This window comes from Heliangelus exortis, chromosome 2 (assembly GCF_036169615.1).
Source record: "Heliangelus exortis chromosome 2, bHelExo1.hap1, whole genome shotgun sequence".
In the NCBI taxonomy this organism is placed as follows: Eukaryota; Metazoa; Chordata; class Aves; order Apodiformes; family Trochilidae; genus Heliangelus; species Heliangelus exortis.
The window spans coordinates 104,190,522-104,215,865 of record NC_092423.1 but is presented as its reverse complement, the minus strand read 5'-3'; the positions used below and the strand labels follow the sequence as shown (position 1 = coordinate 104,215,865).

At 42.7% G+C, this 25,344-nt stretch overlaps 1 protein-coding gene across 2 annotated transcripts in view; it reads right to left on the bottom strand.

Moving 5' to 3' along the window:
- Positions 1–8,871: 8,871 nt before the first annotated feature.
- Positions 8,872–25,344, bottom strand: part of CABLES1 (Cdk5 and Abl enzyme substrate 1) — a 74,907-nt gene continuing 58,434 nt past the window's right edge. For both annotated transcript variants that reach the window (XM_071737307.1, XM_071737306.1), the window contains 4 exons: positions 24,791–24,894; positions 14,959–15,065; positions 13,820–14,027; positions 8,872–12,149 (listed from right to left, as the gene is read on the bottom strand). In XM_071737307.1, the coding sequence (XP_071593408.1) occupies positions 12,009–12,149; positions 13,820–14,027; positions 14,959–15,065; positions 24,791–24,894 (560 nt within the window). In that variant the 3' untranslated portion in view covers positions 8,872–12,008. The remainder of the gene's footprint in view (positions 12,150–13,819; positions 14,028–14,958; positions 15,066–24,790; positions 24,895–25,344) is intronic.

Below are 25,344 nucleotides of genomic sequence, written 5' to 3'. Positions count from 1 at the left end.
AGAAACTGATAGTTTGGAGTTACTCTCCTTAAGTTGTTAGGTAATGAAGATGGAAAGGAAAGGTGGAGAGTTGGGAACACTATTTGTCATGCCTAAGTGCAGGAGTATCTCTAACACCAGATAGATTAACAAGAGGGTTAAAGAATCTGTTAAGAGGACTATGGATCAAGCATGGAGTTATTGTTAAGCAGAAATGTTTTGGAGATTTGCAAATGCCCACTCTAAGAATGTTGCTATTGGAAAAGCGGAAAGCATTCACTGACCGGGGTGGGGAGCACCACAAGGCAAATATTCCTCAGACTTTCCTTTGAAAGTTGTGGAGATGAAGCCAGTCTGGATAATTGTCCCCTGTAGCCCTGTCTGGAGGTGGGATTTAGAAGAGATTTCTGCTGTTTGTCTGTCACACACCTCCTAGAACATCAAGGGATGAGCTTTGGCTTCAAATGAGGCATGGTGGACTCCTCTGAAGGAGCCACCTCTCCCTTACAGATGCCTGGAAATCAGTCTGTTCTTTGTTTCTCAGGGGAGGGGTCCCTGTGCCTCTGTGCCGGTTACTTCCACAGGTTTATAAATTATCAAATGAAGTTCATTCAGGTTAGAGCAGTCAGAAAAAACTGTAATGGCGATCCTACATCCCCAGAACTCTGCAATTATGCAAGCAGTCCCATGCCAACAACAAGGATTATCAGCATGTTGACAGTGCTCAGTGAGATCAGTCCCTCTGGTGAGTTTCTTCATTTCAGCTGAATGAGAGAAGGGCCAACCCCATTTCTGTGTCACTGAAGATCAAGCTAGAGGTGATCAAGTTTGCCCTGGATCTCACTTGCCAGCAGCTGAATGACCCAGTCTACTTGTTTGGCAAACTTCAGCTGGCAGTGGACAACACCCCAATAGCCATAGTGTGAGAGAGACAAAAAGTTTTAGAAAGAAGAAGCAAACAGCACCCAAGTTCTTCTCTTTGCCATACTGCTTCTGGCTGTCCCAATGCCCGAGGCTGAGTGAGATCTGCAAATCACTCCAGCCATGGCCACTCAGAAAACAGAGTTGAATTTTCTTTCAAACATCATGGTCCTTGAGGGCAAAGTTCCTTGTTCTCTCCCATTTAATGTCTCTGGTTATAGTCATTGAATTAGGATGTAGGATAGACACAGAAGCTAAAAGTTTCAGAAGGCAACTTTTATTTCTTTATTATGCTTGTCTGTTCAGGCAGCCTTCAGCACGGGTGCTCCTTGGGCTTGTTATTGACAACGAGTAAGAACAGACTGTGCAGAGATTAACACAGATGGTTGTAGCCTCAAGACTTGATGAGCTGTAACCAAAGGAAATAAATCTCCACTTTCAAGGAGAGCCTTACACAACAGAATTTCATGTGGCTCAGCTGTATTCAAAGTGGAATATTAAAATTGCTGAGCAAAGAATTGAATGGCTCCTGTTGTGAATAGCCATGCTGTATGGGTAAGTTGCTTACCACAGCTTCTCAAATGGAAAAAACGCAACTAGATTGTTTTTGTTGGGGTTAAAACAAACAAACAAACAAACCCATAAAACAAACCCTCTGTGATTCAGAAATCTTTGGAGAAAAGCAGCGTAGTTCACCAGACCAAATGCTGAATTGCAAAGGCAGCACCACTGAGGATTTTGACAGAGGAACCCTTAATCTTCTGCTACAGAAAACTGGTGTAAAAGCGAGAAAACAACTTCCCCTTTCCCTTCAGAATCTCTCTCATGTTTTATTCTTGTTTCTGAAAATGTGACACAAGGGCACATTTGAACTGTTCTGGTTCAAACTCCTCTTTGAAACCAGGGAAAATTAGTTTTAAAGGAGTAAATGCAGAGAAAAGCAAGTGCGATGACACTGTAACCTCTTGCTGCCAGCACCTGGGGCTTCATGGGAAAACTGGGAGGGTTTTCTAGGCTACAAAAAACCTGGGTCTCTCTCTCTCTCTGTGTTCTGCATTCTGCCTTAATAAACCACATCTTCTTTTAAAACTGATGCAAATTAAATCTGCTTATCAGTCAGTCATGATACTCTATTCACTTCAGCTGGGTTTCAGGTTAGATACAGCTCCCTTAAACAAATGCTTGTGCTGGTGGGAATGTCTTAGGCTGTGAGGTCAGCTAGGAGAAAAATAATAGATTATTATGTTGCAACAATTCCCAGTCCACTCAACCATACCATCCAAAAGTAAGGATTGGGAGGGTTTTGCAACTGTTTATGTTTTTTAGGGAAAGGATGGAGGGAGAGAGAGACTTACAGAGCCAATGTCGTATGTTGGTCTCTCTGAGAGACTTTATGAACTTGCTTCATGACAAATGCTTTCATGGGCTGGAGATTTGGCTATCTTGCCTTAATAGGAAGGTACAAAGTACTCTGAAATATTTTTGACCACTCCAAAAATACATTCCTACTATAGAATTCGGTCATCATTTTCCATGTGATGGTTTAAAAACAAAAACCAAAACAAGCCCATGGCATGAGATTTCAGCTTGAGCATTCTTTAAGGTCTTAAGAGCTCCTTTTTTATTTTTGTAGAATCCATTAAGTTTCCATGTCATCATACTGGTTTCATCTCCTCCTATGTTCTATAATGATCTTATAGAAATAACCACTGTTACTGTTATGCTAAAAATAGATACTTCTTTTACTTTCTTGCTACACTGGCAACTGCAAAAATAAATCATAGGAGCATTGTTATTAAATCAATAGGTTTAAGAGTAGCAATTCTACTTGCTTTCCCAGCTTTTTATTTTCTCTATTTCTCTGGTTTCTATTTCTATATTTTCTATATTGCTAGGATCTAAGCTCAGTTGTGCTTTGAAAAGTCTCTATACTGATTTATTGGCTTCTGCTCCTGTGGAGAGCAGCAGCCCAGGTACGGGTGGGTTTCCCTGTGCCTTGATGGGGTTCTCCAGTGTCTCCTTCACTGAAGGCCACTACCATGACTTCTTCCCTCTACTTAGTTCCTTATTTTAATGAAACTACAGAATGATGTCCCTGAGACTCCTACCACTTCCTCAAACCTAGGGATGAATACAAAAGCAAGCAAGGGAGGCCCAAGTGTCATCAGATATGTCTCAGATATTTAAGAAATTAAAGAGAGAATAACTTGGATGGTTGGCAATAGATGTCCTGTTGAACACATTCAGAAGATCAAATTTGCAAAGTATCTGAACTTCCTGCTGGTGAGGAATATTTCAATTTCTCAGTTGTGTGGCCTTGCAGACTTTCATGCTACCTTCCTTTATCTTTCTAGCTAAGGAGCTGCTTTGGGTGACAGACTGCCATTTCTTGCATATTTGTCTGTAATAATTGTGCTGCCACTATCAATTAAATTCACCAGATATTTTTCTCCCCGGACTCCTGCAGCTTTAATCTGAAACTTTTCATTTTCCTGTGCATGGACACCATCACAGCCTGAACAGAGTCCAATTTTCCATTAATGGACACAGCAGGCTTTGAAAATAAATCAGACAAAGGGTGGAGTCTGCAGCTCCGGATGCACCATGTGAAAGAGGCAGCCAGATCCAACTCCCAGCACTGCACCAGCTTCTTTCCACCTATCTTTGCATTTACTGACACCATGAAAGGTGAACTAAAAAGAAAAAAAAATAGTAAAAAAAAAAAAAGATACGTAAACAGAAGCAGTCAAGTGAAAAGCACCTAACAAAGAATAAAAAAGAAAGCAAGATCTCATAGTTCTTAATCCATCTACATGATGCATCATTTAAACTGTGATGTTTGAAATGGTCCTTAGAGAGTACATCTGAATGCTGTGCCTCATATGCTCCACTATCTAGCAGAGGTCTAATTTGGAGTGATGTTGCTGAGGTTAGAGGATATGAAAGGTTGGGTACTGGTCAAAAAATAAAAGTTGTTTTTTTCTTCTGTGCAGATTGAGTTTTAATTCAGCTCCAATCTGTACAGAAATAAGATGAAATACAAGTCACCCTGAAAGGCAGATGACAGCTTGTGGAGTCTTGGATTCAGAAAACATTAATGAACCTCTGGAGCTGTTATGGGAGACAGGAACTTTGGAGTTCTGGTGTTGGCTTTGTGTGTGTTGTTATCTTTGCCCATGCAAATACCCCAGATGCTGATGGGTGTCCAGTCTCTGCTGCTCACTGAAGGATGTTTCAAGCAACCTGGGAGGATGTCACCTGGGAAGTAGGCATTAAATACTGAGCTTTCACAAGCATACTGTGCTTTTGGAACTTGTGCATATAAATGTCCTGGGATTGCTTATAAGCTCGAGTTGCCTGGTTTTGGCTAGAAGGCATGCTCACAACTATAAGAGACTGAAACTGGAAAAACCTACTGATGTCTGGATGTGTGTTGGTCTTTGTCCATTTGAGATGGCTCACTCATGCTTAGGTGTTTCATTAAAATGCTTGTGCATGCTTGTGCAATGCTTGTGCTCCATGAGGAGCTACAGTGCAGTTTGTGGGTTGCACCATGGGAGATCAAAGCACAGACCTTGCCCTCTCTGAATAGCTCAGTTTGGGCCTTGGAGGCAGAAGGAAGTTTGCTAATGATTACATTTCATCTGTGTTGTTTAGCACCCTTCTAGTCCTCTCACAGCTGGTGGGAGAAGAGAGGTCCTTTTCTTAGGAAGAGATGAGCATGAAGATGATGGTGATGATGAGTGGGTTGTCATTGCTTCAGTCCTGGTTTCTTTAGGAGGGCATGTCTTTAACACGCCTCAGTTCTCCCTTTTCCTCTAGGGATGCTCAAGCAGACAATTGTGGTGACAGCCACTTGTTTTCCTTCTTGCCAGCTCTGGGTTTCCTTTTAAGGGAAAGTTGAAGGGGTGGTGGGTGGCCCCACACCCAGGTCTTACCCCACCACGCAACCAAAAGAAAGCCAAAACACAGAGATGAGAACCAGGCCCACAGTGGGCTCCTGCCCTGAACCAAAGACAGTGCTAATACCTGTCCCAATTAAAAAAGACTGCACGTGGCAGTTTAATCAAGAGGAAGACTCACAGGCTGTGCTCTCACCCACAGGTGAAAGATGATACAGGATGGCACAAGGAATGTGTCTGGAGTCCAGGTCCAGGTTAGAGGTGTTCACACGTGTTGTTCTGCAGGGACATCCAGCTGGCAAGTGGGGAGGGACTGGGGAAAGAGCCCAGTCTAGACTGTTCATCCAGCTTGGATGGTAACAATTCAGTCATTCTCTGCTCTGGGTGGGATGAGAGCAGTTTAGAAATAAAATCCTTTTATCTGTCTTTTAAAAACTTTACAGCTACTATGTTTCTACATGAGGTTTTTATGTTTTTTTACCAACAGCAAGAAAAAATATGGTCAGGTTGCTTCAGTTGCCAGCAGAAAATACTGCTGGAAGCCACAGACTCCCATTGTTTTCTGCATAGTTATTATTTTGTGGTCTGTTCCTCCCTCTCTCATGCAGCGTGTCAGGCTGTTCAGCTCTGCAGTTTTCCTGAGACTATTCCTGGTGCAATATCTTCCATCCCCATCCCCATCCCCATCCAGGGCAGTGGTTCAGTCAACACTGTGTTGAGGTGCAGAGGTCTGGGGGTGGCTGTGCTGCTGGCAAGGGAAGGAGCAGCCCAGCATTCAGCACCTCTCTTGTGCTTACCTCTGGCTAAGCTGCCTTTTTTTTTTTTTTTTTTTTTTTTTTTTTTTTTTTTTTTTGTGTGTGTGTGTGTGGTTTTATTTTGTGGTTTTGTGGGTTTTCTTAGCATTCTACAAATACGTTGAGATTTGCATCTTCTCTGCTTTCTGTTTTGTGTGTATGTGATGCCTGGTTAAGCATGAGAGAGGGAGAAAGAGCTGAGCCCTGTGCACTCTGAAGTGTTCTTGATACGCAGGTGAGCAGAAATTAAGGAACCAGAATGGGAACCCTTTTGTCTTCTGGTGCAGAGACCAAAAGACAGCAGTTCTGGTGCTGCAACGTGATGCCTTTGCCCAACGCAGCCACGTGGGCAATGGAAACAACTGGGCTGGCAACAGAGGAGAAAGAGATGGCCTGAGATATTCTAGATGTCTCCAAACCTTTCCTTGCTGAACAGGTCCAGCTTCTACAGGTGTTGAAGACAAAAGCTGGTCTGAAGCTCTGTCTGAAAACTGAAAGACAATGCCAAAAGTCTCTCTTCTAAATCAATGAAGTAAATCCATTCCTGATAAACCAGTCTCTGTGAACACAGATTTAATACTGGCTTGTAAATAAACCAGGTTTTATATTCTTCCCTTCCGCCTCTTCATCCTCTGTCTCTCCTAGTCAGTGCTCAAAAGTACAAAGCCCTCCAGCCGCTTGTAGAGGGAAGCAGTGGGGAAGATGAAAATTTGCCCTACATGTGTTGTAAAGAAGAGACCAGGCTCACTCATAGATGCTGGTGAATGGAAAATGAGGGAAGTTGAGGCCTTGTGGCTTGCACAACTTCTTCCTTGATGGACATACCCAAAGCAACACTTCACTGCTCTTGGAAGCTCTTGGAAGATAATTTTCTTGTCTCTCCTGTTTGCCTCTTAGTATCTTGTCTAACTACATGCCAGAACTCTGTTAAGAACATCTGTTGCTATTGAGGACCTCTCCATCCTACAGTTCCCACAGGGGAAAGATTTCCTTTTGAAGTCAGAGGAAATACTAGAGTTCACACCACTCACTGATATAATTTGACTGCAAACTGGAAGGATTCTTCTGGCTTGAGGAATTAAGTCCTGGAACATTTCTGGTAGCAGCCAATATTTAGCTCTTGCCAAAAGATGGAAATGTTTGTTGCTCAAGTCAGTAATGTCTTGGTCCTTCCTGCCTTGCTTTGAAAGTATACAGGGCATTTTACCAGGATCACAGTTCCCAGCAGCACACTATAAGCATTACTTCTCCTCACTGTTGGTCCTAGTATTTGCTGTTGGGGTCTGGGCAAGGTTGGGGTTTTTTTTTTGGTTGTTTATAGTGACTGAAAAGCTCTCCTCTGAGCTTGCCTGGACCAGCAGACTTGAGGCAGCCACTGGCTGTTATGGACTCACAGTGAAGTTGTTGGGAAGGAACAAGGTTTAGGATTTCAGAAAGGCCTTTTTTCCTTGTGTGCAGCTTTCTTTGAAGGGATGCATTTTTTTTTCCACTCTTCACTACAAAGTTTACAATGCAAGATGAAGAAAGTTTGAATCTGCTCCCCACACTCATTCTCCCCTACCCCAAAGATGCAACCTAGGACAGATTTCAGTCTCAACCACCGATGTTGGGATTGTTGCTGCGATTGCTCAGTCTGTCACCTCTCTAAACTACTTTTACCTTTAAAGTTCATGTGGTCTGTTGCCAAAATCCTTTAGCATTGTGGGAAGGTGCTACTGTTTCCTAACAAACTGCTCCTCACTGCTTTCAAGGAAGACTTACGCAGTAGACTCCCTATTTTAGAAGGCTGGAGCAGTTCATAGAATCATAGACTTGGCTGGGTTGGAAGGGACCTCAGAGATCATCAAGTCCAACCCTTGATCCACTACCGCTGCAGTTACCAGACCATGGCACTGAGTGCCACATCCAGTCTCTTTTTAAATATCTCCAGGGATGGAGAATCCACCACTTCCCAGGGCAGCCCATTCCAATGTTTGATCACCCTCTCAGTAACGAAATTCTTTCTAATGTCCAACCTAAACCTCCCCCAGCACAACTTGAGACCGTGCCCTCTTGTCTTGCTGAGGGTTGCCTGGGAAAAGAGACCAACTCCCCCCTGGCTACCCCCTCCTTTCAGGGAGTTGTAGAGAGTGATGAGGTCTCCTCTGAGCCTCCTCTTCTCCAGGCTGAACAGCCCCAGCTCCCTCAGCCTCTCCTCATAGGATCTGTGCTTGAGTCCCTTCACCAGCCCAGTTGCCCTCCTTTGGACCTGCTCCAGGACCTCGATATCCTTCCTGAACTGAGGGGCCCAGAACTGGACACAGGACTCGAGGTGTGGCCTCACCAGTGCTGAGTACAGGGGCAAGTTAGTTACTAGTTACAGTTAGTTGGTGTTGTATCATTTAAAGATGTTCCAGACTATCTCAAAGTCTGCAGTTGCCCGTTTAGTGAGTAGTTTTGGGAAGTGGCAAACAAAGCATTTCTGTGTAATTTCTATGTTCAGGAATTTGTGTAAATACAACTGATGTTCATATTGCCACCAACATGATTTACAGCTTAGGGTCTCCAGAGAACCCAGACAGTGCCAGGGGGAGGTAGGGAGCCAAAGCTGCTGCTTAACTTTATTAATGTGGAATGAGAATGAACAATAAATGGATGTTTTTTGGTGAGGCCACTTAGCTAGGTGTGGGATTTAGGGGCTGTCCTAAGTGGAACAAAAAATAACTTGAGTGGCAATAGGTGGTGTGTAATTGCATGTGTGTGTGCATCAGTGCCCAAAACCAAATTTGTAACCTCCCAGGTGACAGCAGCTGCTTGTGAATTACAACTGGCATGGGAGCCAGTTGTAAATTTTACTATTACCTGGACTGAAGTGGCCTCTCCTGAATTCTCCAATGAACAAGGGCTTGTGAGACATGAGCAATGCTGAGAAGCCCACTTCTGCCTTACCCTTATGCACACCAATGGTTTGCACTGGGAAAACCAGGGCCTGAAAGTTCCAGGAGGAAGAGCTGATGCTCAAAAGGAAGGCTTGAAAAAATAACCCAAAACAAACCTAAAACAATTGTCTGGAAAGAAGAAGATTAAGATCTTGGCTGAAGAAAAGACCCTGGAAGTGTGGGCTCTGCAGGGAGATGAATGTTAGGAGATGGCGGGGACCCTGAGCCAGTCACACCATTGATTTATTAATAAGCAGCTTTACGCCCCAGAGGAAGGCAAAACCAATACCATTTGACACATACAGATGTTAAAACAGAACAATTTTACATACTGTGACTGGTGGAAAAGAGCCTGGGTTTTAAAATTTTTTTAAAACTTTTATTTATTTTTTTTTAGAAAAGGAATAAACTCTGCATGGTAGAGTGTATGGTATATATTTCAAAGCAGAACAAATGATACAGAATGGATTATTTTCCCAAACTATTGAAAGTTGAACCTAAAATCATTTGTAAATCAACACTCATTACCATGTAAGACAAAGGCAAACAATCAACATTTTTTTGTTTGTTTGGTACAGATTTCCTCTACTTCAGCCTGAATTTTCCCAGGGTTAGGGAGAATAGGAGGGCAAATTCTGCCCATTGTCCTAACCATAATTGTACTGACCAAGCTTTGTGCTCTGAGATCTAGCATCATATGGCTTTATAAATGTTCCTAATTGAACAGTGCAACATCATCACCATCTTAAGTGTTTATTTGACATTCAACATGTAACTGAACATAATTCCAAGACCCTTTCCCGCCCCCAAAACCAACAAGAACAACAACGAAAAGCAGAAAGTCTCCAGCAATCAGATTTCATCCCAGAAATCTGTGTAAACTGTAGATCAGGGCTGGGTAGCAGCACAGAAGACAAAAGATGTGACAGCATGATTCAACAGCGTCTCTGAAGACTACTGTAAGACTGTCATTCTTTAGTCTGCATCTTGCAATCATAATTTGCTTTTTCCCTGCAATGCTATAAAGCAACTTGAAAACAAATTAAAAAAAAAAAAAAAATAAAATCAAGACTCAAAAGCAAAAGGTAAGAAGCCTTTACAGAAAGGTAAAGCTTCTGCTTAGCCTTGACTGGTTGCTATTAGAAACAGATTTCTGCAATCCGAAGCAAATCTTGAACATATGTACATGATGTTGGTGGGAAGGGATGCAGCCAAGGATGGAAGCCCTCCTAGCAGACCCACAGACCATTCTGGCTTGTAGGTCACCACTACCCTGCCCGTGCAAGCTGAATAAACCATCAGGGCAACCGTATAGGCGTTAGGCGTGCTCCAGAATCTTGGCTCCTCTGTTCCCTGGTTGTACTGGGACTGGGAGGAAGAGGAAGGGGAGGAGGAGGAGGAGGGGGCGGGAATGCCAGTGAGGGCTCCCACTCCCCTTGCTCCACAGTCAGCTGAGTGACACGTGGGTTGCAGTGACGTGGGGCGTAGCACTGGGGAGGCAAGTGCTCGTTTTTCTCTTTACCCCCTCCTCCCCAGTCCTGTTGGAATGTATCTATTTGAGTAATAAGATAAGTATTAATAATAACTGTAAGCTAGCATAGTCACCCCTCCCCCCTTAAAAATGGAGGGAGAGCAACAACATCAAACAAATTCCCATTTGTCCTGACATGTGTAACCTTTCCAGACCCTACAGAGCAATCATATGCAGGCATTTTTCATACTAGAATTTAAAGGAGTCAAAGGAGGTAAAGAAAGTGGATGTTTCCTGGACTAACTGAAGGAAATAAAAAAACCTGATTAAAGTTAAGAGCAAAAGAAAGTAAGCATTAGTGTGTTTACATCCTCCGGTACGTCCCACTTCTATAGGTTCTGCTCACAAGCCCTTTCCATACTCTGAGCAAGCACTCCCAAACTTAAGAGAGGTAAGGCTTCAGATAAAATCTCACACTTGAGATTTCTATGGTGTGGTTTGTTTGTTTTTTTTTTTAGTTAAAAAACATAAATGTAAGCATTTGACTTTACTGGATCCGTGTGGGGCATGTCAAGGGCAAGGCTTATGAAGTGAACCAGCACAGGAGAAGGTTGGACAAGGGTGTAATCCCACAGGATGACAGCAAGTGAACAATGTCCATAAGCACAGCACTAGCTTAGTGTGTATTTAGCATCAGGGAGCTCAGATGAAACCCTTCAAGTTTCTGGGTGTCTAGTCAGAACCAGGGAAACTGCAAGAAATTTGCTGTAAAACTCCAGTGCTGAAACATCTAAAGGAACTGGACCGTTAACTTCAATGGGTGCTGATTTTAGGGTTTGCACAGTCAATTCTAGTTAAAAACCAAAAGCTTTAACAATAGCTGATGCCCCTGCTGTTGGAGCTTTAAGACACCTGATATACTGCTGAGCCCTACTTTTTTTTTTTTTTTTTTTTTTAATTTTAATAAAACACTGTTTTAAGATACAGCACAATAAATGTGCTTATTACGCACTCTAACATAGAGCACAGAAATACAACACTACAGAGTGCAAGTCTAACCATCTCCACAGTGGGAAAAGTGCGAAGGTTAAAAATATGCATGTGGCTTAACACAAGATATTTTTAAAAAACATGACATGGAAATCATACCAATGCTTTCGTCTTTATCACAAACATGACTGAAAACTTAAGGTCAGTTGCTGATCCTTCTCTTGGAGTAGTAGTAGTAGTAGTAGTAGTAGTAGTAGTAGTATAATCCTTTCAAAGGTACAATAATGTTGGGAAAGATCAGAGAATAAAAAAGCCAAGTGTCCCCAAATGATCCCATTTACCACTTTTCCAGTAGTTATGTTTTTCAAGAAGTAAACACGTAAGGTCACCTTGATCTTTGCCATCAGTAACTGATACACTTGGAAACAGCTAAGCCAACCACCTGGACTGAGATCAGTTCGGCGTCGCACACGCACACACACACGGGTACACACACAAACACCCCACAGGAAAAAGTGCACTTTCAATTGCTGATACAAAAATAGATTGGCACATTCTTTTTGACACAGTGAAGATAATCCTCTTTAAAAGCTTTTTCACAACGGGTACGAAGTCCACTGGGAAGTTGCAGCAGGTCTGTAGAAAAAGCGCTATGAGAATGCACTCACGTGGGCTTCCAGGGTTTGTGTGACGGGTCAGAGGGGTGGCTGTGGAGGCTGCCCTTCTACTTTTTGCCTACTTTTACAGCTGTAGTCCCCACAGACAGGGTCAGTCGCCACCCCTTTTCAGCTAACAATTTACCAACAGCTCAGTCTCCACCTGTAGTGAGAAAGTAACAACAGGTAAATCTGTCAGAGCTGAGAGTCTCACATGGACGCAGTGTTTCCTGTATGTTGCCAGAAAAAAAAATGGTTTCAGGGGGAGAGAGAGCGAAGTGTTAGGAGTCTTGATTTTGCATTTTCCAGTAGTAACTGCGGCTCAGAAGAGCCAAGAGGGAACAGTCAGGAGCCCCTTCCCCAGAGGGCAGCCAGTGCTAGGAGTTCTGCACCAAGCGTCTGTAGTGTGGCATCACTTCATGCTCAGGAAGGTGGAGAGCAAACTCCAAGGCCACCAGCACCGGGAACTCGAAGGCGATCAGCTCCCGCCTGTTCAGCCGGAACTTCTCTTCCAGTTTCTGCAAAGACAGACAAGGAAAAAAAACAAAAAGGAAGTTAAAAATAAATAGTGAAAAGAAGTCCCTTTTTAAGCAAGGGTTTAAGTTCCTAGTGCTTTCTTTCTGTGATTCTTATAGGTGACATTATTCAAAGCACACTTGCTGCTGTCATTAAACCTCTGCCCTGCTAGACTTGCATGGCACTCAGTTTAGAAAATGAGACCAGGATGAACTGGCTGTACTGATTCCTTGCTGTGAAGGTGAACATACAAAGCCCAGCCAGCCATGCTATTTCTGACATGTTTGTCATTTCACTCCTTCTATCTCCAGCAGATAGCATTTTCTAATGATCATAGTGATGATCACTGCAGGAAGAGGAAGCTCCTGTCCTCATGCAAACAGCAAAATCACTCGTGTTATGGAAGACATGCATCTCATAACTGCTCACAAATTTCCTCACAAAAATTCCTCATAAAATCACTGATTTTCCTTTCAGTACCAGGCTGTTACAACACCCTGTTAGGGAAATTATTTCTGCTACAATTAGAGATATTTGATCTTAATACCTCAGAGGCAGAAGGTGTCATCTGCAACAACTGTAAGGGCAGTGAGTAACAGAAGCCACTATCCTCAAAGGGCATGAGATGGGTTTCATAGCTGGCTTTTCGCTGTAATGTACTAAATCTCCCATCTGCTCTGCTGTTTTCACTGGATTTGGATGCTACAAGTAGGCAAACAGCTGTTCAGGAATATTTCCCCTACCCCCCCACCTTCCCTGTTCTCTTCTTATAATCTTCCTGGCTTGCAATTTCTCTTCCCACTGGGTCTACAGAAAAGCTCAACATGTCTTAAGGATGGACCACAAGGGTAGCAAGACAAGTCAGATCTTCCAACTCCCACTGGGTTGATTTATTTTTTTTCCTCATTATTCAGAGGGCTTTCTAACAAACTGACCATCAGCCTAGATCTGTGACTGTGGCACAAGGGCATGAGTCCAGGTCTGTCCCCCAGCCAAGTTTCCACATCTCGTAAACTGAATGAATTGGTTGTAAGCAAGTACCCAGCTACCTGCTTTAACTTTCTGTGGTGTTAAATCAGACTGGTATCTCAGTGCTTGTAAATGGATTATGGAACAACACTCAGATTTTACACTGTTAACTCCTTCATATGGAGAAAACACTGTTAACTGTTCATATGGAGAAAACACTGTTAACTGTTTCATATGGAGTGGGCAGAAGACCAAACATCCTCTATAAAAAAAAAATGGGGTGAGGTGTTGAGGTATTCTAATGGGAACAGTTCTTGAGGTTTTCATGCCCAAAAGCTTAATTTAATGTCAGAAATTTAAATTTGGTAGCCTGTTAGACTCTGTCTGAAGTTAGTATCTGCATTTACCTCTTAAAGGAGTCCTTATTGACCCTCTCAAAAAGAGAATTAAAAGCCAAATGAATATTCTGAAGGTTAACTTCTGACTTGTATTGATAGAACAGTGGTCAGATAGCATTCAGACTCAGAGTAGCTGACACCAGGATCTTCAGTCACATTCATTCCCATGCCTCTGTACTGCTTCCACATAGATGAATAACAAAAAAGGGTATTTAGATGGCTGTACAGCTGGAAACCCAGAGGAGAGCAGGCTTGCACCCGGGCACTTCATGCAGAAGGAACACTGGGAACCTATGGATACGTACATCTATAAGATGCTTGACTTCATGTTTTCTGAGGTCACTGCCAATTTTGGCTGCTAAAAGGACACAGGCTCCAGCACAAAGCTTTCTATTCTGCTTGTTCAGCTTCCCCTTGAGAGCGAGCTTCTCAAAGTAGACAAAGGCCATTGCCACTGTGGGCTCTTCAAAACCACATTCTTCTTGAGCAAGCTTGCGCATCTCTCTCTTCAAGCTGAGTAAAGAGATCAGACAAGTATGCTGTGAACTGCATTCTAAAGCATTCCTCACTTCACCCTAAGAGTCACCCTTTCAGAGGTTCTTGCTTAGTCAAATGGAGGGGGAAAGGGAAATGTAATCTACTGGGAAGGTGTCTTAATGCTGTTTCGGATGCATTTCATGGTACATTTTGACCTCACCCTTCCCCCTCAATGCCCCTAGTAGACAGTTATGTCAAACTACCAAAGAAACTGAAAAGCTTTGGCATTTTTAGTAACATTATTTCATCAGAGGTCTTAAGCTGCATGCAATTTATTTAGTAAGAACAGCTCGACTGCTTGTGCTCTGTAGACAGCTTTGCTGCTGGGTTGTGGTTGGTCAAATCCAAACCAACAGCCTTTCCATGTACTGCAGCATTGTTTGGTTACAGAGCAACAAAACTCAGTATCCTGCTGGCCCCTTCAGTCAACTGAAATTCTCATAACTTCAGTGAAGCAATATGTCTAGCCTGCTACACTGGAAACAGTGATGAAACACTATGACTTTGATGTGAAGCTGACTACTTGCTTTGCTTCTGGCCATGCTGTCAGGGCAGGGAACAAAAGTAAGGGTTTCTCTTTCCTCAGTCTCTTTTTAAGATAAGTGCCACCAGTTTAGAGACTGCTGTGTTACTTTTCTGGATATTTTGGTATAGTGCGTGCCCAATTCGCATCCTTATCCCATTAGATGCTGAGTTTGACACCTGACTGGTGCATGTTTGTACGTTTCTCTACCTTGTTTACTCAGTCCACTGATCAAAGCAATCATCTGACTTATTCTGCACCTCTGCTGGTCACTGCTCTGGCAAGATCCATCAGTGCAGTGTTTCCCTTCATGCACAGCAGCAACTCATCTGAAATGTGAGACAGCTGCATCACCTCGCAGCCTTGACAAACTTTGCAACCTACCTCCTTATTTTACTGAGGGTTAACTTGATGTGAGGGAACTTCTCCTTGAAGGTCTCATTCATGTCTTTCTTGAGATCTGATGGCTTCACGTAGTCTATGACTGTCGTCTGTAACACATGGTCAAGAGAAAATGTCTCTTTTATTTTGTAAAAAATGAGATATCACAGTTCCCAAAAGCAAGGAACAATAAACAAGTGCCACTCAGTTCCAGTGCTTCCAATAGAGGAGAAAATTTAAGTCTGAGTTAAGGCAACAATTTGTTAGTGACTGCTCCATCAGAACAAGTGATCTGAAATCTGAGAAGACTGTTCAGCACAAGCCCCCAAAAACACATACCTGGAGGAATCCTCCAAGTATCACTAAGACTGAGTTTAAGCTAAATGTGGGTGAATAAAACCTAGCTGAGAAGTCTTGGTAAACCAAAAAAAACTCATTGCAATGACTGTGGTTTGATGAACAGATTTTCTGTGCATATCTCCATGCAGTTCTGAAACCTACTGAGTTTCTCTCAAAATGATTCTTCAAAGGAACTGGTGGTACAAATTTTTGACTGCCACAGCATACATTTGTGATAAAATAGGTAATAGCCTACATGGCAGGTCATTATGTTGTGTGCCAGTAATACTGTTATAAGCTAGGCAGTTGTACACAAAAAAATATTGAGTTAGGGCAACAAAGTAAAGCCTTTTTTCTTTGCATTAAGCTTGCTATTCCTTTTTGTCATAACCTCAAGAATTTCCTCAAGTAGCAGAGGGTCCTCTCAGCCAGTACTACCAGTGGCAGTGCTCGCATCTATGGACATGCAGTGTCTCCCCCATTCCTTCAGTTTCCATTCAGGAAGCATTTTACCCAAATCCTCTACCACCACTCAGGTGGCCAAAACATACCATCTGAACAACAAACCAACCTTTGTTTTGGGAATGTGCCAAATCTCTTCCTGGCTTTGGCTGTTCTGCCCTTTGGACAGAAGCAGAGAAGAGCCCCACCTTGGGTTGCAAGGGGACAACCTGGTCCCCAGGCCAGCTTCAAGCATGGGCAGTGGGAGAGCAGCAGTCTGCAGGAGCAGTGCATTCTCCTTCCAGTAAAATAACTTCTAATTCCCTTCTAATTTGTGTTTATGATTAGCCTGTATTATGGAAAAGGACTGCTAAAGCTGGACAACAAGAGGTGGAAAGAAGCATGCAAAAAACACTGCTGCATGTTGTGTTTACATAGAAGATGGAACTTTGCTTTATTATATCCTCATGGGAATCAGCCAAAAAGACTGACTGCGTATGCTTGCAAGTTTTTTTTTTATTAATAAAATAGTACATGGAAGGGCTCAGGGAAGAGAGAGCATAACAGCCCTGGAGAGCAATCAGACAACAACTGTTATTTCATCATGTTCCTGTCTAGATCCAAAATGAGCATGAAGGGCAGTGAAACACATGTAACTTTTCCTGCACTTTATTTAGAAGATACAGTACTGAAAGAATAGATAACTATAAGAATTTAAAAGAAAGCAGAGCATGTGTTTTCCCTGAATAGTGCACAGCAGTACTGAGGTAAAAATCCTGAAACAGAGAGGAAGAAAACCGAACTTCTTTTGCTATGGGGTGTTGTTAGGTCAAACACATTTTAAAATATGGGCCATTCTGCTATCTGATTTGCAGTGTGAGAAGCATTACCTGTCCAGATAAATTGCTCCCCACTACATCCCGGCAGGTATTTCTACTATGCACATCACATCCAGCAGCTGTCTGCCATTTTCTGATGCTTGTGGGCCCCCTCCAACCCAGTTATGTGTTAGGCAGCAGTCGGTTTGCTGAATAAAGGGGGCAATTTCTTGAGGAAATTCATCCCTGTTACAGAAAGCTGCCAGTTTTGAGGGAACCTTCTTCAGCCAGCCCTGTTGCCCTGCAGGAGTGTGGATGAGCTGGAGTGAAGCCCCGGGGCCGACCCGGCAGTGTCACTGAGGTTAGAGCCTGACACAGCAGCTGGATGCTGAGGCAAGCCACATGCTGCCATGCCTGAATATAAAGAAAAGAGGAAAAGAAAGGCAGGAGAAGCCTTCCCCTACCTGGGGCTGGAGGGAAAGGCTTTAACTGAGTGTGTGGGTTTGCCTGGTTTTCATTTTGCTGAGCTCAGGAGACGTGCAAGCATCTGGGAGGCCATGGATTTAGGACCTTACCAACTCCTCCTCTCCTTTCTTTCCTGGGACACTGCTGCCTGCCTGCCTCATCCTTACTTTCCTTGTCAGAGGATCATCAGCAAATTGGGACCTTCAGACACAAAGATATGTTGGGAGTTTTATGTGTTATTAAGAGGGTTCCTCTCAGTGCTGCCAAAAGAGGATGATTAAAACAAACCACATCACATAATTTAGAGCAGTGCCACCTGCTACTCAAAGTACAGAAGCATCGGTCCATGTCACTTACAGTCAAGAGACACTGAGCATATAGAGGTTACACACTATTAAATCCAAAGATTGTTTTAGTTACTACCAGCATTTTTTGGTTGTCTTGGGCAATCCTAGAAAGAGTAGGCTCAGTGCTACTGTGCAAAGCTACATGACACCTTATTTCATGCTTCACTGAAAACCTAACTCCCTATTGTTTGTTCTCCATTACCACAGAGCTCCTTGGTTCTATCTTAATTATCCCCCTCAAAGTGATCACAGTTTTTTTCTGGCAGACTTACTTTTGCACCTCTCTAGGTAATCATCTTCCCTTGCACAGAGGAGGACACAATCAAGCACAACCCTTTGCCAGCACCACAGAAACCACTTTGTTGCAGAAAGAGCATGGCAGCCAAAGAGGGCCCAAGCATCCTCCGGACTCGGCTGTGTAGAAATTATGCCAGACAGCAAGTTTCAGGTGTTTTCACCCCCAACAAGGTAGTGTTGACAGGACCCCATCTCTTGTGACAACTGCATGAGGGGGAGGGAGCTCCAGGCTGTGCCACACAGCAGGACCAGAGCACCAGCCCCCAGGGCTGAACCTTTCCCCATGACCACTCTGCAGGCACCATCTGTTTTACCTGGGACTCCTCCAACCCCCAGGAGGTTGCCAAATTCTTTTTAGAAGGAGAAAAGCGTTTTTTTTTTGCCTTTTTTTTTTTTAAACTTTATTTAGAGTGAAGAATTTAGAGGCTTAAAGAGTCAGCAGACAGCTTAAAACTGAAAATGGTGAGGAGGTACAGCTATTTTTAAACAGAGATTTGTCAGTTTTCTCCTGTTGATAAGAATCTCCCCTCTCCCCAACTCCAAATGCTGTTGCTTCCTGAGAGACAACAGTCTCTATGATATAAATCACAATAATGAAATACAGATGAAAGATGGTGTGTGCTGGTTTTGATTCATGTAACAGGATAACAGCAGCATGTTTGAACACACTGGCTTTAAGGCAGCTGTCTCATCTTGTCAGTGCCATGCTGGAGAGCTTAGTGAACTGCCCTTATTCTCAAGAAAAGGAATTGTGCAACTTTTTTCTTTTTTCCCTCTAGCTGCTGCAGAAGCCCAACTTTGTCTAAGTAGTGGGATGCTATTTGCCTGGCTGGTGACTATAGAGATGTAAGCATGTAGGAACGTGTCCACCAGAGAGGCAGGCGACAAAAAAACCCCAGAAAAATTACAGGTAATTTAAAAGCAATGATGAGTTAGTGTCTGTAGAGTGATCAGACCAGTTACCCCATTTAACTGTTCTGACCAGGTACCCAAGCACCCCTCTCAGTGTCGTGCTGTGGCTATATAGGAATCATAGTCCTCAAACCTCATCCTGTCCAGGGCAGCCACTCAAGCCCCTGCCTCTGTCCCTGTCCATGAGGGATGGAGAGGAAGAATCCTCTGCAGTGGCTCAGTAATCCATAAGAATCATCTGGAATCTTATATGGTGGGGCCTGACCTAATGCTGTCCTTCACTGCCTGTTCTCTGCTCAGCATTTAGACTTCTCTCCTGTTTTAGGCCATTTCATTGCACTCAAGTTGCCCATGAGTCCCAAATGAAGCTGGTATATTGAGAAGACATGACTGTAAATGATGTGGATTTTTGTCTGCCTGGAACAATTCTGGTATTGCCCATGTAGAAGCACCATTCAACACTGATCCCCAAAATTTTTGCAAAGGGTTTGCAAATATTTCTGTAAAAGAAGCACAGAACTTTTCTAACCATACAGTCTTAATTAGACTTAATGGGTTTTTTTTTTTTTTTTTTTTTTTTTTTGTTTTTTTTTTTTTTGTAGTTTTATTTAAAGTAAAGCATCCAGAGGCTTAAGAGTCTGCACTCCTAGAGCTATCAGACACATGAGCAAAGCATTGGGAACTACCAAATTGTCTCTTTTATACTCTAATCTCAAATGTTTGTAACTTCTGTCATCCAGAAACGCCTGTCTTGTTTCTCACAGCTTATTTGCACAAAACACATTTCACTTCAGTATTCAGCAGAACTCCTTCAGGAGTGAGCTCCATTCACATTCTCTGTATACAAATCTGTATATGTATATTTTAGTTTGGAAGCTGCACAAGACAAATGAAAGCCTTGGTATCTGGTAGCTGACAGATGCCTGGACAATGTGATGAATGCTTTGGTCAAAGCCTGTGCTCTGCACACTTCTTGCATGGCTGGCAGTTTTGAACTTGAAGGTTAGCTTGTGTGTTACATGTGTTTTCAAGCAGCTGCTTTCTCATAGGAAAGCTGTATATACAGTTTCATAAATACGAGAGGAGGGAGGATGCCTGAAATGGTTGGAAAGACTGGCAAGATGAAATATTGTTGAAAACAAATCCTATTTTGGTACGCTACCAGTAAAAGATGTTTTAGCTTTGTATGCCTCTATCTCCTTCCTAAGAAGAAAATCAGAATAAAATGGGTGAAGAAAACAAAAGATTTATAGTAGACTCTCTTCACCTGTGGTTACTATGTACCCCTGACAAATCTACTTCACAGAGAGCAGACAGAAGACTGATGCCTTTACCAAACTTTTGCTAGGTCATTGGCAATTTCTCAACCACAGAACAAATGGAAAGAAGCAAATGCAAATGCACTTCCTGGACACCTTAATGCATGCCATAGGTGACCAGCTAAGTACCTATAAACTGTCAGTAAACTAATTCCTATACTTCTGGCTGAAAATGCATTTGTATCAGAAATCTTGATAGCGTGGAGGCTTAAAATGGTGATGGAAAATGGAAGCAATTCCTTATTTATAAAAAGTAAGTTAAAAAGGAAAAGGAAGACTAAAAGAAGATTTGCTAAAAATAAATTAACATTCAAAGATGTTAGATGGAAAGATTTTTAATTTCATAAGACAAATAATCTCAAAACTCTCTCCTTGAATTAAAGTACATGGAATAGCACCAGTTTATTTTACATGGTTAACACAGTGGAATAATGATGAATTTATACAGTGCTTCACTGTTACAAAATAACTGCTTATTTGAGTCTTAGCCAAAGGTAGCATCAAATGCACAGATCACAGGGTTTAAATATGAATATGTATCACCCCTGTGATCCTCTGCTGCCTGAGACTTTGAGGTACAAGGTTGCAGCTGATCAAAAAGCAGATTGGAGATACTTAATTTTCAGCTAGAGAAGAGGCTCAAAGAACAGGGTGACGGCACCAAGGGACATGGGCTGCAGCAGAGTACTCCCGACCTTGATGCTCCTTGTGAAAGAGAGAAGGGGGGTGGGGTGTGCAAGACTAAATGTGCTATATCATCATGCAGAGCTTTTGTTAGACTCCATGGCCAAGGCAACAAGCAGTTCTATTAAAATCACACTGGAGGACTAATACTTATTAATGCAGCCTGGCTGTGCTCAACACTACCGCAGTACCTGGCAAACATCGACTGATGTTCAGCCCGCTCTACTGCAAACTTCTGCAACATGCTTTTTTAATTTTCTTTTATTAGTGGTGTAGAGATGTCAATTAATTTTGCAAAAATTAAACCAATGAAGTGAAATTGCAGTTAAGTACCTGAATCAATTTCAAAGTATATGCCTTGGGCACTGATGGATGGATATTCAGCAATGTTATTACAGAAGGGTCACTCAAAGTCAAGATCCTAGTGATGAGGGCTTTTCTTCCTTTGCTGCAAGTTCTGGCAGTGCAGAGCAACCAGCTGAAGACATTCCTGCATTTCTGTGTTACCATCAAGAGCAGGACAGTGGGGGTCAGCTGCATGTCTGTCTCAGGGTGAGTTTTCTCCTTGGAAAGTGCCTTTCTGCTGGCAAGTACACAAGGAGGCACTGACAAGTTTGGATGTACCCTGGTCAACATGAGACTCGAGCACAGAAATTACTGCTCTGTCTGGAAGATAAAGTTCCCATTCTAGGGAGATTTAAGAATCTGCAAGAATTCCTGTTTTAGCAGTATCAGCCAGGAAGACATCTGTTAACCGTGACATGATGCTTCCCTCCTCCCCCGCCCCCCAGCAAGAAATTCTTCTACCTCTTACTGTTTATATTGTGGTAGAGATTGTAGACTCCTCCACAAAGGCAACACAAAGCAAAATAATTTCTCCTGGCTAGACCAGAATTTAAATACGACTAACACAATTACGAGAAGCCATAGAATTTCTGCTGGGAAAGTACTGAAGCTGCTTTTTCAGAATCGTCTCCTAACAGGCTGTTTGTGGGTATTACATTTAGAAATGTAACAGGGAAGTATAGACCTGTTCAAGCTAAGAACTTCTCTGTAAAAAAAAGACCAAACTTAAAGCACTTCTCCTTCCCCACAGATATCTGACAGCTGAAGACTTCCAGTTAAAATAAAAAAGCCCCTGCAAGTCAGGACTAATTCAGCTCAGAAAAGTTGCAAGACTATAAAATCAACGTCAGTGGAAACTCAGGCTTCACAAAAATGGTAGGGAACTGCACGTTGCCTATGCTTGAGTACTAATTGCACGTGTTTCAGGGTAAAATCCAAGCAGGACCACACATTTTGCCTGTCCTGTGCCTCAGGATAAAGCCTGCAGTGTTTACTGGTGCAGCATTCACACTGAACTCCACAGAGTTTTAGCAGTGGAGAAATCCTGCCCTGCAAAGCATGAGCCAGTCTCCCAGGAGTAATTTCAGTCCATGCAGCCCTATTCCACAGCCCAGCATCCAGCCTTGCTTGTCCACACTGCTCACATTCCTCCCGCACACCTTCCCCCCATTAATTCCTCTGACACCCATAAGGGGCGGAGGGGAAATACTTACAAGCTTGCAGCTGCCAAAGCATTAATGCTAAATGCTGGCCAAGTAATGAAACTTTAATTACAAGCTGCAGCTCTCCACACACAACAAAATGCTGGGTGCTGACATCAGAGCCTCTCTCAGCTGCTCTGGCACTTGTGAGAGGCAGTAATTACAGCTATATTCTGCTCAGGACCCAGAGACTGGTTTCAATCTGTGTGCAGCAGCTTTACAGCTCTGTGGTCATCTGGCAGAGGTCTGTCAGTGCCACCCTGGCCTTGCAGGGTCAGGAGAAAAACCCACAGGCTTCTCGCTGGCCCCAGAATGCAATTTGCTTTAATTGCAGCATACGCCGATTTTTATATTTAGGGAAGAAAATGACTTGAAATTACAGCCTGTTATGCTCCTGTTCACACTGATGTGAACTGCAGGGATGGGGAATGCCAGCTGAGCCTGGAAAGTCGAATATGGATGTGAGGGAAGTCTCCTCCATAGCCAATATGGCCTATATGCATCAGCCTGACGTATGTGCCCTCCTTGCCTCCAAGCTGCAAAATCCTATTTAAGTCAAGAGCTCCCAGGACATTCTGACACTACCTTCCCTCCCTTCTCATGTATGAAAGAAGCACCAGTCCCAGATTTCTCAGCCGAGCCATGAGGAACAACCACCTACTCTTTGGTTTCCTGCTTCAACCAAGGGCAGGCAAAAGCCTTGGACAAGCAAGCTCTTGGCATGTGCTAGTTATTCCCACCAATAAAAGAAACACAGCACTTAATGTCCTCCAGGCCTTTCTTAGATTAGTGGCTGCCTTCACAGAGGGAGACCTGAGTGCTGCAGACCCTCAGGCAGTGCTGAAGAAGTGACAGCTGGAAGGCAAATTCAGGAAAAAAAAAAATCCCCCAAATGTAAAATAAGGTGTTTTTCCAGACACAGCAGTAATTAACTCCTAAAGAAAATGAAAAAACAGGGAGACTCCTGTCAACCCAGCTATCCTCTAGACAAACAGTAACATTGATTTTAACAATTGCCCTTGAAGTCTATTTTTCATCTTTACAGCACATAATCAGACCTCTGCCTCTGTGGAAATCCCCACTAGGCTCCTTATTGCAATAAAAATACCTCAAAATGTTGTGGTTAACCAGAATATGGAAAAGAAGAGTATTGAACACCCACCCCTGAGCCTTGGGGGCCTCGCCTGCAGGATGCTATCCTGGCTGTCCTATTTGGACTTGTCCAACTGTGTCCATCTCAGCACCAAGTTCATAAGGGATCTAAGAACTCAGGTGAGAGTCCTGGAAGACTCAGATTGCCTGGTGCCCATTTGCAGCCTGCATAAGGCTGGAAACACAACCATGATTCTATGACTGCTGAAGCTGTGTTCACTTTGGATGCCATTTAATGTCTCTCATTTAGAGGGAAGACAGTTTGCTGTCCATGACAATAACCATCTCAAAACCTAACAAATATTTTCCTTGCTATGAAAGATTGCCACTTGGCAGGTTGGCAGCCAAAAATGACCTGCCAACCCTGGAAATAAAACTGGCTAAAAGTAAGGAGAGGACATACAGGACTTCCCACTTGAAAATTTGGCACAAACACAGCCTCAGAGCTTGATTAAGCCTTTCTGTGCAACAGGTAGAATGCTCCTGACAGCAAGGAGATAAGTGTCAGTCTACAAGGAACATGTAAAATCCATTTATTTTGAGGAAGGAGCACCAAAGAGCCCTATTATCAAACAGACACCAGGGTCGGGGGCAGAAAAGAACCTATGACACCTGTATATTCACATGCATTAATAGTTTCTTAAATCATATCTCTGTTTCAAGCTAGGTGAGGACATGGAAGACCTCAGTGTTTCAAATCCTATTCTATTTTTATATAGGTAAGAGTACTAGTTCACCACTTTGGGAGGAAAAAAACCAAACCAAACCAAAAAACCCCACTTTTCCCTGAAGCCTGCTACTACTTTGGATGTGTATTTCACCCAGAGCTGTGGTCACATGCATACAACAGCACTGCATCTTGCACCAAAATAGCACACCAACGTCTACAGATTTGCTGCAAAAGAAGAAAAGGCTATGGAAGTCTCCCACCACAGAAAACATCGAGTTAAAGCACAGTTCAAGGAATAGTTATGTGTCTGTATTGTTACAGGCTTGGATATAGTGAAAAACATGCAGGCTCTGCTTGTAATTGCTGCAATTAAAGGAAGGACTATCCCATGGTGAAATAAATATCTGGGAAACAAAGGCTCCACTAGACACTGAAACACTGTTCCGAGGAGTGAGCGATAAGCATCAAAACACAATGCAGCTTCATGACTTCAGAAAAACCCTAGTGGGCATCCTCCTATTTTGTAATGGATGCCAATTAAAGGAAGTATAAATTTTCCTCTGAATGTGAGAGAATGAAAGCATTGTTCAAACAAGCCTTTCATCTAAAGCTTTATGAAATATAGCAGTAATAAAAGAGTTTACTTTTGTAATACCTCCATGAGTTTGTTTTTACATGTCCTGGTAAGTAACTGTCATTTAGAACAAAGCATTCCAAACAGCTGTTATTAGTAGATTAAAAAAAAAAAAAAATCTTTTAAAAATACAGCCAAATGTAACCTCAGCCTTCAAAATACTGTTACCAAAATTTATCTGTGTCACACATAATTTTGCATATCACTTACCATATATGAAGGAAATATTAAAACCCGCTTATGTTTGCCACATGGCCATTGGGGATCATCTAAAAGATTTGGGTCATATTCAACAAAGTCTCCCAGGTCACTGCCTATAAAACAATAGTAAATATAATAAAGGAACTCATTACATCAACAAATCTCTGGACTTAATGCAACTGGCAAATGTGTTCACAGATAAAACACAGGGTGATCTTCATGCAAGATTTTTGAAAGAGTCAGAAGATTTCTCTCAATCTTGACATCTCTACTAAAACAGTTTGCAAAGATATAGAGGGGACCACATCTTGTGAATTACCTGGCAAATGTGAATTTAGGGCTTAGAGAACTGCAAAATTATATGAAGCTCCACAGTGACTTCTATTCCCAGCAACAGGTTCTCGTCCATTTATGCAGATGTTTTGATTTGTTTCATTTATCATGCCAAATTATCTTCAGCATATAGTGCTTTGGCTTATGGTTTGTGCCTGGTTTTGTAAACACAGCCCCTTCCAGCCTAATAAAGGTCACAGGTATAATTTACACTGTCAGCTTATCACTAC